This window comes from Hipposideros armiger, unplaced genomic scaffold, assembly GCF_001890085.2.
Source record: "Hipposideros armiger isolate ML-2016 unplaced genomic scaffold, ASM189008v1 scaffold_986, whole genome shotgun sequence".
Lineage (NCBI taxonomy): Eukaryota > Metazoa > Chordata > Mammalia > Chiroptera > Hipposideridae > Hipposideros > Hipposideros armiger.
In genome coordinates, this window is record NW_017732336.1 from 486,163 (window position 1) to 501,244 (window position 15,082).

Genomic DNA, 15,082 nt, shown 5'->3' on the forward strand with positions numbered 1-15,082 from the left:
ATAACTAATGTGGCATGTACTTAGTGAAAAAAGGAACAAACTGCTGACACACAAGACCACATATGATGAGCCTCCAAAAACATTATGCTGGGCAAAAGAATCTGGACCCCAAAGTTGGTATATGAATAGAATGCTGTGTGACTCTATATAAAATGCAAAAAGACAATTTTAACATGTAGTGACAAAGCAGATAGGTAGTTATCCAGGGCTTGGTGGGGTGTGGAGAGATTAACTGCAGAGGCATGAAGGAACTTTTTGGAGCAGTGAAAACATTCTGTTTTTATTGCAGTGGTACTTACAGGGTTTAGACATTTTCAAAATTCATCAAAAACTGATGAATTTTGCCTTAAAAAAGTCATCACCATTCTGGTGGTTGTTTAAAGCCTGCAGACTGGATGAGGTCATCAAGAGAGTGTGAGCAGAGAGGAAATAGGCATCCTGACAGTGACAGGAAATAGGCAGTGGGAAAGACTGAAATGAAGGCCACGAGGCAGGAGGGACATCCTGAAAGCAGGTGAACATGTTTCAAGGACAAAATGATCCATTAGTCAAGATGCTGCTGATGTCAAGGAAGAAGAAAACAGAATTGAACATTGGACTTAGCAACCTGGAGGCCACCTGACAGCGAGTTAGGCTTGGAGTGGGTTCAAGAAAGACTGGAAAGGCAGTGAAGACAGTAAGAACAGACAACTCGAGGCATTTCGCTTTCTAAAACACAGGAACCAACGCTGGAAGGTGGTAGGGAGAAGTAGATGTCATGGAGGCCTCTGCTGCTTGCTTGTACTCTCTCTGGGAAACAGGAAGGAAAGTTGTCTGTCAGGAGCGCCTGTGAGGTAAGGTTTGTTCAAGGGTTTTTAAAAGACACTAATCTTGATAAGTTATAGAATAACTTGACAGGATGCTTGTGGAATATTGTGTGTGACTTATAAAACCTCTTGGAGTCCCTAAGTCAGAGAATCTGGATTCACTCAGTGTATTTATTACATTGGGTATTAGAACACAATACCCACATATTGGCAGTATGACACTTGATACATTAGGCTGCGTTCTCTTAGAGATGATATTGCTAACTCGATTCTCTCCACTGGTCTTTGCTCAAATCACATGAAAATTTCATTCAATTACATTTACTCCTGCAACATTTATTGGGTGACACAATGCATTAAGCCCTGAAAGATAGGGGATCAGATTATTACCTATGTAAGCTCCAGAGACAACAGTCATATGGTGAATACAGCATCTCCTGACACCAGAAGGCCACTGTTTGTCAACTACTGAGGCGTCGTGGACCTACATGAACCTTTTATACCCTGGATTTCTAATGAATACCCTGGAAGCCTATCCAGGAAGGATTTTTGGCCCTATGTTAGGGAAATAACAGGCATATTTGTAAACTAGAGAGAAGCCACCCAAGTCCTCCTATCCATCTTGCCCCCTTCCCCCTGTGAGCACTCAGAGAGCACTCCACAAGGACTTCTGAATCCTGTGATCAAGCAATCTTTTCATCTAGAGAAGATAAAAACAACTTGTGAAATGGTGCTCCCATATGCAGTGGCATCTCCTGCCCTCTGCCCCATCAAGCATTCCTCTGACTTGCCCAAACCTCCAGAGCGTCTCCCAGCCCATTCTGCTGTAATCCTCAAGGTTGTGGGTGGTAAAATTCTAGGAAACCCAGGTCCCAGAAAATGCAGTCCTCCTGAATGTCCAGTCCAGACTTCATATTCCAAAGGGAGCTTAGCTCTCATGTTACCAGAAATCCTTCAGGAAAGAGAGCCAAGTAATTTTATTTTTCACTGTTTAGAAATTTCTTGATTTTTATTATCAAATATCTACTATAGAAACACTGAACAAAAGAAAAAACTATTAGGGGAAAAAAATCACTGGAGAGGCAGCGTAACACAGAGGTTAAAAACATGAACTCTGGAGTCAAACAATCTCAGTGTTACTCCTTGCTAGCTGTGTGTCCTTAGGTAGGTTTCTCAACATCTCCACCTCAGTTTCTCCATTTGTAAAACTAGCATAATAATAGAACCTATCTTATAGAACTAAGGGGATTGAACAAGTTAATATTTGAAAAGCATTTGAAACAAAGCCTAGCACATGGTAAGTGCTGTGTTAAACATTAAATTTTTAAAAAATTAACTGGGTTAATTTCTCCATGGGTCTTTTCAGTCCTTATCCATATACATTTTTTGGGTATCATAGTAGATATGTATATACAACTCTGTGTCCTTTTTATTCCTTCAGGTTATGTATATTGATGCAGTGTCCATAATTATAACTTATAGTGATTGCCTAAAACAAATAACTAATGTCCAACAATGCAGGAATGAGTAAACCACGGACAACAACATACTGGGTTATAAAGTATCACCATTTGTTCCAACAACATCAGTCTCATACTTCTAGGCAATAACATTTCCACCATTAGAAATCTCATTTACTAATATTTTCTAAGGTTAATCTTTATCATCAGTAAATATCTCATTCAATACTATTTTTTTTCTTAAATTCAGATTTAGTATTCCATATTCTATTCCTTAAAGGGCACCTAGACCCTCACATTATAATAACAGAATCTGTATTTCCATAATTATGCACAAAATGTTATTGTAAATCTCCAGCTTGATGCAAAACAGTATGTTTCCTCCTTTTCCTAGCATAAGGTTTTTCTCTTAACAATGCACTCTGATCCATAAATAGTTAAGACCTCTTACTAAAATATGTCTCATTCCCTACATTCAAGTTCCTTAAGTAGGATTGCTGGTGGACCACAAGAGGAGTTTGGAGTTTTCTTCACTGTAATTATCTGAGGTTAAATAAGGGCTACAGATCTGCTAAGTTTTCTTCTATTCTTTTTATTCATACGTTTCTTCTAAGAAGATATTTTCTATTTAGTAATAAGGGGAGAAGTCTTATTGAACTCTTACTAAAAAATTTCCCCTCTTGATTATACTTGTAAGGGTTTTTTCTTCAATGTGTTATCAAATGTACGAAAGAAAATCTTTCATTCAAAAATTCATTCAATTCAATTCACAGAGTTTCTCTTCACTATGGCTCCTCTGGTGTTGAAGCAGGGCTGAGTGACCACTATAAGCTTTTCCACAGTCACTGCATATAAAGCGTTTCTCTCCACTGTGCATTCTCTGATGAATAATAAGAGAAGAATTCTTACAAAAAGCCTTCTCACAATGACTACATTTGTAGGGTTTTTCTCCAGTATGGTTTCTCAGATGTACAATAAGGGACGAACTCTCATTAAATGCTTTCCCACATTCGTTGCACCTATATGGTTTCTCTCCAGTGTGAGTTCTCCGGTGCGCAATAAGGTGAGAGCTACAGTTAAAGGATCTTTCACATTGATTACATTTATAGGGCTTCTCACCAGTATGAATTCTCCGATGAGCAACCAGGTGACAGCTCTGGCTGAAAGATTTCCCACATTTATTGCATTCATAGGGCTTTTCTCCAGTGTGAGTCCTTTGATGTCTAACAAGATGAGCCATCTGGCTGCAGGATTTTCCACATTTATTACATTCATAAGGCTTAATTCCAGAATGAATAATTTCATGTTTAGTGAGGGCTGAGCGTTCTCTGAATGCTTTGCCACATTCCTGACAGTTATAGGGTTTCTCTCCCGTGTGAGTTCTCTGATGGGCAATAAGGTGGGAGCTCCAGCTGAAGGATTTTCCACATTCAGTACATTTATATGGTTTTGCTCCAGAGTGAGTTCTTTCATGTTTACTAAGGGCTGAGTAATCCCTAAAAGCTTTTTCACATTCATCACATTTAAAGGGTTTCTCTCCAGTATGCATTCTCATGTGGGCAATAAGATGGGAGCTCCAGCTGAAAGATTTCCCGCATTCACTACATTCAAAGGGTTTCTCTCCAGTATGAGTTCTCTGATGTCCAATAAGATGGGAATTCCAGTTGAAAGACTTCCCACATTCATTGCATACGTAAGGTTTCTCTCCTGTATGAATTCTCGTATGCACAATAAGATGAGAATTCCAGCTGAAGGCTTTTCCACATTTATTACATTCATAGGGTTTTATTCCAGTGTGAGTCCGTTCATGTTTAGTAAGGGCTGAACGATTCCTAAACACTTTTCCACATTTATCACATTCATAGGGCTTCTCTCCGGTATAAGTTTTCTTATGCTGGATAAGATAAGAGCTCCAGATGAACGATGTCCCACATTCATTGTATTCATAGGGTTTCTCTGCAGTGTAAGTGCTTGTATGTTGAGTGAGGAATGAGTCATACCCAAAGACTTTCTCCCATTCATTGTATTTATATGCTTTCTCTACAGTGCCAATTTTTTGATGCTCCATAAAGGATGAGAAGTAAAAGATATTCTCATATTCTTTGTAACCATACTGGTTTTCTCCAATATGAGGTCTTGAATGTTCATTAAAGGATGGGCTCTGGTTAAAGATTTGATGGTATTCCTTATATTCATAGAGTTTTCCTCCTGTATGCATTCCATTATGATCACCAAAATGTAGTATATGATTGAAAGATTTAATAGCATCAGTACATTTGAAAAGGTTATCTCCAGTTTGCATCCTTGAAGGGTGAATAGGTTGCACAGACTGGCAGAAGGCTTTGTCATAATCATTACTTTCACAAGTAATCTTATCTGCATACATTATGGCTGAATTACATCTCCAACTTTCAGCATTTGTATCAGGCTTATAGAAATGTTCTATTTGAGAAAATCTCTTAGATGGAACAAAGTTTAAGCTCTGGCTACACTCTGCCCCAAGTTCACAGAACTCAGAGCCTCTTTGAGATAGTACTTGCTTTTGCATGAAGACCATCTGCCTCATAGCTGTACTCTGGCTCATGTGGTACATTTCTAATTGGTCTTTACATCCCAAAATTTCTAACTTGGAGAACCAAGGATCATCCCATACGTTCAAGTTATGGGATTGTTCTTCCTCAAAAATGCTCTGCGTTGGGATCAATGCTTTGCTTTCAAGTTTTCTCATCATTTCTGAAATAAACAGAAAAAAGCTGTGAGAACACAGAGAAAGAATTTCTAAGAATAGAATGGAAACAGTGATTTTTTTTTTGTCCATATTATTGAAAAGGCAAGTCTGAACTTGTTTTCAAATAGACTTGTAATACACAGAAACATCACAATAGGGAGGAGGAGAACAGTGAAAACTGAACAAAAGTAGGTAACCAAAATATAAAGTGTTTGCTTAAATACTGATAAAATCCATTCAAGAGTATTTTCCCATGAACATGGGGACCAGAGTAAGGGTGTGCAGGAAAGCAATAACAAAAGATAGATGAGCAACCAGGCCCTTAACAAATAATGTTTACATTACCAAGGTGTCTTAATTTATTTATGTGTTATAATGCCCTTACTGCTCCCGTTTTGACACCTACCAAAATAGGAGGGGGTAGCATTAAAAGAAATCACCAACAGGGGCTTCAAACCAGGATGTTATCTATGAAAATATGCTATCACATTACTTCCTACTCCATAGAGTTCAGTCAATAACACAAAATTCATTAGCCCAACGGGCAAAAGTCACACCATTTAAGGACAATCCTAAAGTTCTTCTAACAACTATGGAATCATTTGTGGAGCAATGACACAAGAGATGAACTTGAAAGGCAGTATATTGTGATAAAACAGATATATGAGTTATAGTCTGATAATCTGTATTTAAATACTGACTCTGCCACTGTCATTAGAGGACTTTTCTGATGATTAAATGAGATTGTGAATACAGTGAAATGTCTGGCAAATTCAATATATGAAGCCAACTGTCATCAATGCTGAGGTATCAGTCCTCCAACAACTGAAGGGGTCTGCATTAGTTTGCTGCTGCTACTGCAACAAACTACCACACCCATCAAGTAGAGGCTTCAAATAACACAAACTTACTATCATACAGTCTGGAAGTCAAAATCCAAAATGGCTTTCACTGGGCTAAAATCAAAATAGCTTCCCTTCAAAACTCTAGGGGAGAATCCACATCCTTGCCTTTTCTTCTTTTAGAAGATGCCTGCATTCCTTGGCTTGTGCCTCCTTCCTCTACAAGGAGGGACAATTAAGTTCGCGAACTCATCCTAGAAAAACTGCTACATATCTCATTGCTGAATATCAGTATGGGTCACCTTCAAAGGGCTTCCTGTGGGAAGCTATGCACCGACGCCAGCGACTAGTCCACCCTTCAGAGAAATTCTGCAACTCTTTCTGGAATGGCCATCACAGTTGTCATTGTATTACCCTTGATGTCCTGAATGTCATCAAAATGTCTTCCTTTCAATATTTCATTTATCTTTGGGTAAAGAAAGAAGTCGTTGGGGGCCAGATCAGGTAGGTAGGGAGGGTGTTCCAACACAGTTATTTGTTTACTGGCTAAAAACACCCTCACAAACAGTGCTGTGTGAGCTGATGCATTGTCATGATGCAAGAGCCATGAATTGTTGGTGAAAATTTAGGTCATCGAACTTTTTCACGTGGCCTTTTCCAAATAGTAAATTTGGTTAGCTGTTTGTCTAGTTGGTACAAATTCATAATGAATAATCCCTCTGATATATAAAAAAAGGTTACCAACGTCACTGCAACATGTTCACGAACTTAATTGTCACCTTCATATCTTCAAAGCACATAATTTTGGCCTCTGCTTCTGTCAACCACATCTCTTCTCTGTGTTTCAGCCACTACTGCTTCATTCATATCAGGACCACATGATTATGATGGATCCATCCAGGTAATATGCAATAATCTCTCCATCTCAAGTTCTTTCATTTATTCACATCTGAAAAGCCCTCTTTGCTATATAAGATGCCAGGTTCACAGGTTTAGGAGTGAACATGTTTTTCTGGGGGGAGTGTCATCATTCAGCCTAACTCAGAGTCTAAAGCTGCAGGTACAAAACAGGACCTAGACCCTGTCCTCTTTCTCTAGGTTTTTCTTGTTCTCTCTTCACCACACATCATTTTCCCCCTTTTACTATCCAAGTCCATTACAACAGAAGCTCTACTTTGCTCAAGAACTGGCACTTATTACCAATTTCAAGCTTAGCTCCTATAAGTTAGGAAATAATCTTCATATAGCTTTTGAACCCTTCCAGTAAAAACTCCTAAAAATGGTAGCCGACCAACGCACTGACCAAATAAACACTTCTTGTCCAATTTTACACCCTTCTGGCCTGAGTATCCAGAACCAGAGAAAAGACAAGAAAGTACAGATGTAAAGACCAACTATAACTTTCACCTGGAAGTTAGAATCTCTGTAATGAGAGGACATACTAAACAGTTATGCACAATGCATACCATGTACCACTAAGGAACTGTGGGATTATGGGTACTAAATGGGTAGAAGATCGGAAAGATTAGCACTGACAGAGGCAATTAAGGAAGGCTTCACACAGAGTAATAACATGAGTTCAGCCTTCGATCACGACTCAAATGCAGACCCGCAGACAAACCGTTAGTAAGTACAGCAGGGGGAAAGGCATGATGTGACTAATGTTTGATGAAGATAAGTGAGATGCCAGCTCAGTAAGCTGCAGGAATTAGTCAGGAAATGAGAAAAATAACAGAAAAAATTGGAAGGTATNTCTGTTCCCCTCCCCCAATTCCCCAATAATAAAATCTTTGGGGAAAAAAACAACTACATAAAGTAATTATAAGTATATGGTAAGGGGCACATAATGTATAGGTGTGACCTATGACAATAGTAGTAGAAAAGGGGGAAGACAGAGCTACACAGAAGCAAAGCTTTAAATACTATCAAAATTAAATTGGTATTAATTCAAACTTGATTATTAGAGGTCAAGATGTTAATTATAATCTGCATGGCAACCACTAATAAAAGAACTCAAAAATTCATAGGAAAAAAAAGTGGTTTTGTGTGTGTGTGTGTGTGTGTGTGTGAGGGTAACAATAATGTGGTTAAGAGGAGAGAATAATAATGAGATTTTTTTTTCACCTTACCTATTTTATATCTTTGAGTTTTTTCAACCATGTGAATACATTACACCTACGTTAAAAAAAACAATGTTCTTGGTTTTTTTAAAGAGCCTGTGGCATAGGGAATAGAATCAATGGAAAACAGAATTTTAACAGCTTTATACGATGTCAGAGGGGTAGTAGATTGGGGGAAAGGGGTTGTCACTTTGTGAGGGGTATAAATGTCTAACAATTTAGGTGTACATTGTTTTGTACACCTAAAACAAATTAAAAAAAACCAAAACCTCTCAGTGGCACTGCAGGACATATACTTGGGATCAAGTTCTAAAAATAAAATAGGTCAAAAAAGTAAAAATAGTCACTGATGTGCATCTTTCTGGATTTCAGAAAGTCCAGTATTTTTGGTCGATGACTGTCCCTGCTCCCAGATATGGTTGTAGAATGCCAAGGTCAGTCTCCTTACAATATGGAAGGGAGTCGGAGAGTTAAAGCAAGAGAGGCTGCTGGGGCACTATACTGGCCCCAGAGTGAAAGTGAACCCCAGGCTCCAGCTGTTACTTCTAGGTAGATGAAGCCTGCCTTGGGTGAGACTTCTGGAGTCTAGTTCTGGTTTCTGGTAGGGATATCCAGGTCAGGGATACCTAAAGCCTTGATAGCCCAAGGAGCTCAATTTTCCCACCATGAGCACAGAGAATTTCCTAAGCATATTTTCTAGCCTCTAGGATAGTGTGTGTTGATTCTTCCTCCTCCCACCACCTCACAGACCCAGGAGTTGCCCAGAGAGGGCCACCCCGCAGGATGGAAAGCAGGCTTCCTAGCTCCTGTGAATTTAAGGGAAATAATGAAATGTCCCCTGTTTAGTGACCACTGTTTATAGATGAAAGTTGAGTCCGTATCCTGCCCCTTCCCTTGTTACTATTTTTCCAACTTGCAAATGGCAAATGAGAGAAATAAAAAAAAAGGAGAAGAGTCTATGGCTATAGAAAACAAGTTTGACGATAAATGAAGTAAAACGAAATTAAAAAGCAGGTTACAAAATGAGAAGTCATCTGAGAGAAAGGCATAGCAGAGAATTTGAGAGGTATCAGGAGAGCAGATGGCAAGGAAAGAAAGTGCAGTTTACAATAACTCACCTTGTTAAAAAAGTGGGCATATCTGCTCTGAATCAACAGCAGCAAAAAAAACAATGCAGGGGGCGGCCGAATGGCTCAGCTGGTTAAGAGTTGGCTTAACAGCACAAGCTCTGAGCAACAGGGCCACCGGTTCGATTCCCACATGGGCCAGTGACGCTGCACCCGAGCTGAGCTGTCGCTGAGCTGCCAACAGGTGGCAGGATGGCTCAGCTGGTGTAACAACAAGACTGTCTGTTCAGTGGTGGGCTATGCCCACCCACAACTAAGACTGAACTCGACACCTTGAGCTGAACTGCCGCCAGAATGGCTCAGTGAATAGAGCGTGTGCTCTTAACAACAAGGCTGCTGGTTCAACTCCTGCATAGGATGGTGGCTATGCCCACCCGCAACTAAGATTGAACACAGCACCGTGAGCTTAGAGGCCACAAGCTGCCAACGGGAAGCCAGATGGCGACTGGAGCCCTCCACAACGAAGACTGAAGAAAAACAACTTGGCTGGTCCCCTCCCTCAATTCCCCAACACTGTTCCCCTCCCCCAATTCCCCAATAAAATCTTTAAAAAAAAAAAGAGGCAAGGGATAAGGCTCTTGGAGGGAACTGTGTGTGTCTCAGGAAGGTGACTCCTCATGGCCTCAGCCCATTTCTCTATTAAGGTGCGCTTGGGGAAAGGTTTCTTACTCCCACCTGGGGCCCGTTCTCACCTGGACAGGTGCTCTGAGGATATATGTGATCCACCAACCATGGCTCTTCTCCTTGCTCCAACAGGGAGATGACCTCAGGCTTGGCAATCTGCTTCCCTACACGTGAGGAAAAACACGGACTCATGTAGCCTAGAAAGCTTTTCTTGCCTTTTCCTCCCTGACCTGTCACTTGGGCAGAATAAGCAGCACCCCCTCCCCCCACTTCTTGCTTTATAAACGTTAGGAATTTCATCCTTGACGCTTAGGGCTCAAGGTCAACTGAGCCCTCCTGAGGTCCTTGTGCCTTAAACACGGAGCACAGAAGGTACTGCAGTGGAAATAGCTTCATTTACATGGGCAGCACCTGCCTTACCCACAGAGAGCAGGTGCCCGTAGGTCTCCAGCATCACGTCACGGTACAGGGTCCTCTGGGCGGGGCCCAGCTGCCCCCACTCCTCCTGGGTGAAGTCTACTGCCACGTCCCGGAAGGTCACTGGTTCCTAAAAGAGCACACATGTTCCTCCTCAGCCTGGAGCCACCCCCTCCAGTGTTTTCTGAGAATGAAGGGAGGTGGACAGCCCTGAGAAGGAGACAGGATGTAGGGCAATAGCCATGCATATCTTTAATATTCTGATGGGGGTCAGGTCTCACTGGGAGCCACCCAGGGACCCAAATCTTGGATATGCTCTTAGGAATTAGCCATCTGGGCCACAATAACCACAACAAAGATGAGCAGGTCGCTCCCAAGACTCTTGCCCAATCCTAGTGATACTGGCCAGTGTGGACAGGATTTCCACTAAGGCAAGGCCCCTTCTCTGGAGATATATGCATAGATACTTAATAAGGCCATGATCAGGTGGATGCACATTACAACCTTTGACCAGACCAGAGACTTTGGGGCTAGGACCTGGAAGGGTGATCTAAACACTCACAGCCTGTATTCCTGGACACAGTAAGAAATTTTCTGTCCCCAGGTCATCTCTGTCCGAAGGACTGGAGCTAAGGTCGGGCAGGATTGAGCCAAGGACAATCAGTCACAGTTGCTGTCAAAAGCACTCAGGGCCGGCCGAGTGGCGCATTGGTTAAGAGCTGGCTTGGGACGTCAGAGGGCCCCGGTTCGGATCCCACATATGAGGGCCAGTGACACTGCCCTCTACAGCTAAGATGCTGAACAACAGCTCAACCTGGAGCTGGGTTGNACCGAAACCTTTGAAGAATGTTCTAATTTGGTGGAAAGATATTCAAACTAATCAATGGCATCTAGGAACCTTACTAACATGGGGACGAGGCTTTGCTTGTATTTCTCCAGGCCCAGAAGAATGTCCTTTGTGAGTACCTGGTTGGTGTGTCAAACCCTACCACGAACAACAGCCCACCAAAAATTGACTTGACTGGCAGCCAAAAAAAGAAAAACAACCAGCGGAAAAGACACATGGCTGAGACCATTCACGGGATCAGATGTCTAACTCCAAACTCCAGCTCCTCCCTGGAGAAGAGACATTCTCAGTGGCTGCGGAAGGACTCTGTGCTTTAAATTCCATTAGTTGGATAAAACTTTGGTTGGGTTTGCGGGTGCAATGGCAATTCTGTTTAATATTCTTTGTTTCGTTTAGTTCTCAAATGTGAACAAAAAGCCCTCCGAAAGGCATTGAATGAAAAATCCACTAAGTCTGTGTTTCTCATGCTGCAAAAAAACAGAAAAGGGGAGATGTTGCCACGCAGCTGTCCAGCCATCTGTCCCCCCCGTGCTTAACCCTAAACTGACCCTTTTGAGGACACTGCTCATACACCTTGCGTCTCCTGTTTGGCCCCAAAGGATGGCTGGTTAGTCAATAACGGGTAAGATTCCTCGAGGAAGGAACAACCTAAGCCAGGCACAGTCACATGGGGGCCATCAGGAGAAATCTTGGGGCTGATGGAGGTGGGCATGAGCCCTCACCCACCCCCAAAGAGACTGGAGAGTTTCTACCTCTGTAGCTACATTCCTTCCCTCAACCTGCTTGGGAAGTGACCAGGTGGTGTGATAGTATCTGTCCTCAGCATAATAATCTTATCTTCCTAGGGTTGTATGCATATAGGGTGTGTGAAAGCAGAGTATCTGTCTTATCACTGCAGGCAGACTCTCGGTAATAGCAGCTTGCAGGCATGGGTAATCTGGCTTGAGCAAGTTCTCAGGAATGAGACTCACAGACTGTGGCGAGAACAATGCTACTTCCAGGTATGTGGAGAAATAAAAGCGGCATGTTGGCCCGATTCGGGGCTCCTTAGTCCACGAGGCTGGAGACTCTTGGCCCCACACTCATTTAACTATTGGCTGCTGTTTCTTTTCTTTCTTAACCTTTTGCCGCCCCCTCTCATTCTCCCACTGCCCATGTCATGCGGGACATGACACCATAACACCTGAGGTGGCTATTAACAAGAATTTAATCATCAACTTGAGCTGCAATTTTATGAGGAAGGGACCTGAGAGTGGTGTTGGTGGAAGCTTAATGACACAGCTGACATGTCAGAGGATGAAAAAATCTCAGGACTTAGAAGAGAGGTTAATTCTGGGAGAGGAAAGAACAGAAAGTCAGGACGACTTCTCAGTTTCTAGCTTAGAGGACTCACTGAAGGCTGGTACCAGGGATACTCATCAGGAAGATGGGGAGACATAATCTAGAAGGAAGGGATGAGAGTCCTGGTTGTATTGAGATCAAGGAGATGGCTGAGATGATTTGCAAGATGGTAGAAGTTTAAGAATGGAGGTGCTAGAACCACAGGGCTCAGGATGGCAACTTAGAATGATCAGCACTAAGGGTGGGAGAGTTAAAGCTGCCAGAATTCAGGAGTCCTTACAATGTTTCAGGTCTGAATAGGGAGCAACTTATGAGACTCCACAAAAGGAGTCATTAGAGTGGATGGGAAGTCGTCCACCTTCAGGACTCAAGAGAGGTATGGTACATTGTTAAGTTAAAAACAGTATGATACAGAACAGTGTGTGTTGTATTCTACCTTTCGAAAGGTGAAAAGTAACTAACTCTACATGGTTGTAGTTGCATAAAAAAAAAAAAAAAACCTCTGGAAATATACAATATAAACACTGAAAGTGATTACCTGGGACAAGATGTGAAAATGGCAAAACGAGGACCTCTGAAATTTCGTTCCTCCATGAAAGCAACCAAAAAACTGTCAGAAGCTGTTGGAATCAACTGCTTCAGAATTCTATAAATTATCCAAAGCTTTGCAACATCCCAGGGAAAGTTTACTAAAGAAAAGCCTGAATTTTTATAATAACTGAGTTTTGTGGCATTTTCACCTACCCTAGTCCCATCTCTGGCTCCCCAACTCAGTAGTAGCCTTGGAAAATAACATCCCATATTTCTGGTTCTAGAAGAAACAGAACAAAGCTGGAGCTTTTTCAAAGCCTCATCCCCAAAGAATCTTTATTTGACCTGTCTGGTGGTTCCCTAGAAGACCCCGCTTGAAAGGCTTGTTGGGAACTTGCATAGTGCTAAAAGCTTCTAGGGAGCAGGTATCTATCTGTCAAATGTTTTCAGGCAATGTTTTAAAGTCACTACTGTCTGAGATGATGGGAATCAGTTGGGGCAAACAATACACAAACCAAAAAAATGAAAAGAAAAGTCAAGCAGTGAGATGTCCTTGGGGGCTCTGAGAAGTTCTAACGTATCCTGGGAATCTAGAAGGCCACATGCAAACACATCGTAATGAAACTGCCAAAAGCTCAAGCCAAAGTGAGAATCCTGAAAGCAGCAGGAGAGAAGCAACTCATCACAGACAAGTGGTCCTCATGAGACTAACAGCTTATTTCTCATCAGAAACCAGGGAGGTCAGAAAGAAAAACTATCAATAAATTCTATATCTGGCAAAACTATCCTTCAAAAATGGAGAAATCAAGACATTCCCAGATAAACAAAATGGGAGAATTTGCTGCTAGCAAACCTGCCCTACGAGAAATGCTAAAGGGAGTCCTTTAGGTTGAAATGAAAGGACACTAGATAGTAACTCAAAATATAAAACACCAATAAAGGTAATCATATAGGTAAATATAGCAAGACTGTAAGTGCATTTTTGGTTTATAACTCCTATTTTTTCTATCTTATTTAAAAATCAACTACATAGGGCCAGCCGAGTGGTGCACTGGTTAGGAGTTGGCTTGGGACGCCAGCTCTGAGCAGCAGGGCCCCGGTTCAGATCCCACATGAGGGCCAGTGACGCTGCGCCCTCTATNGGACAAAAAGGATTTTTACAACCCTAAATTACAGATATTCCAGTTAATATTTGGGGAAGAGATTTACTTACACAATGGGAGGCAGAGATTTGAATACCTCCTCAAAATAAAAAATTATTGAGTTATGGGATTTATGTCAGGAAAAAGTTTAGAAAAATTTAACCAGGGGATTACTCAACCCAATCAGCCTTCATCTCAGCAAGGACAAGAGGGATTAGGTTATCGGACAGAGACGCAAGAGCATTTTTTGTAGGGGCCACTGTCACAGAGCTATGAACTCCTGTGGCTCTTAAATGGTAAAAAACATGCCTCTATGAATCGAGCAGTGGCCCCTCTCTCAGGAAAAATTATAGGCTCTAGCAGAATTAGTACAGACTCAATTAGAATTAGATCACATAGAACCTTCTACAAGTCGCTGGAACTCACCAGTATTTGTTATTAAAAAGAAGTCAGGGAAATGGCGAATGCTCACTGACCTCCAAGCAGTTAATGCTCTCATTGAGCCCATGGGTGCTTTACAGCCTGGACTCCCACAACCGTCCATGATTCCAAAAAATTGGCCTTTAATAGTAATTGATCTACAGGATTGTTTTTATACAATCCCTTTGCATCCTCAAGATTGTCCTCGATTTGCATTTTCTATTCCTGCAACTAATAATAAAGAACCTATGAGGAGATATCAATGGAAAGTTCTACCTCAGGGAATGCTTTATAGCCCAACCATATGTCACCTTTTTGTAGACAGAGCTGTTCTCCCTGTAAGAAATGAATTTCCAGATTGCTATATCATCCATTACATGGATGATATTCTCTGTGCTGCACCTTCCACAGAAAATTTAGCAGCATGCTTTGAGTCACTTAAAAAACAACTCGACTCAGCAGGGCTTTGTATCGCTCCAGATAAAATTCAAACCACAATGCCAGTACAATATTTAGGGTTTATTCAACCTCAGAAAGTTCAAATAAGAAGAGATAAAATCTCCACCTTAAATGATGTACAAAAACTTTTAGGAGACATTAATTGGCTACACCCTACTTTGGGCATTCCCACATAAGCCCTCAGTAATCTGTTCACTCTTTTAAGAGGACCACCTCAA

The 15,082-nt window shown here is 41.6% G+C and overlaps 1 protein-coding gene across 2 annotated transcripts in view; it reads right to left on the minus strand.

The window, feature by feature from the left end:
* Positions 1-795: 795 nt before the first annotated feature.
* Positions 796-15,082, minus strand: part of ZNF606 (zinc finger protein 606) — a 30,979-nt gene continuing 16,692 nt past the window's right edge. Inside the window, exons 5-7 of one of the 2 annotated variants that reach the window (XM_019631189.1) lie at positions 10,128-10,254; positions 9,776-9,871; positions 796-4,999 (exon numbers count right to left, since the gene is read on the minus strand). In XM_019631189.1, the coding sequence (XP_019486734.1) occupies positions 3,024-4,999; positions 9,776-9,871; positions 10,128-10,254 (2,199 nt within the window). In that variant the 3' untranslated portion in view covers positions 796-3,023. The remainder of the gene's footprint in view (positions 5,000-9,775; positions 9,872-10,127; positions 10,255-15,082) is intronic. The other variant, XM_019631190.1, reaches the window with a different exon arrangement.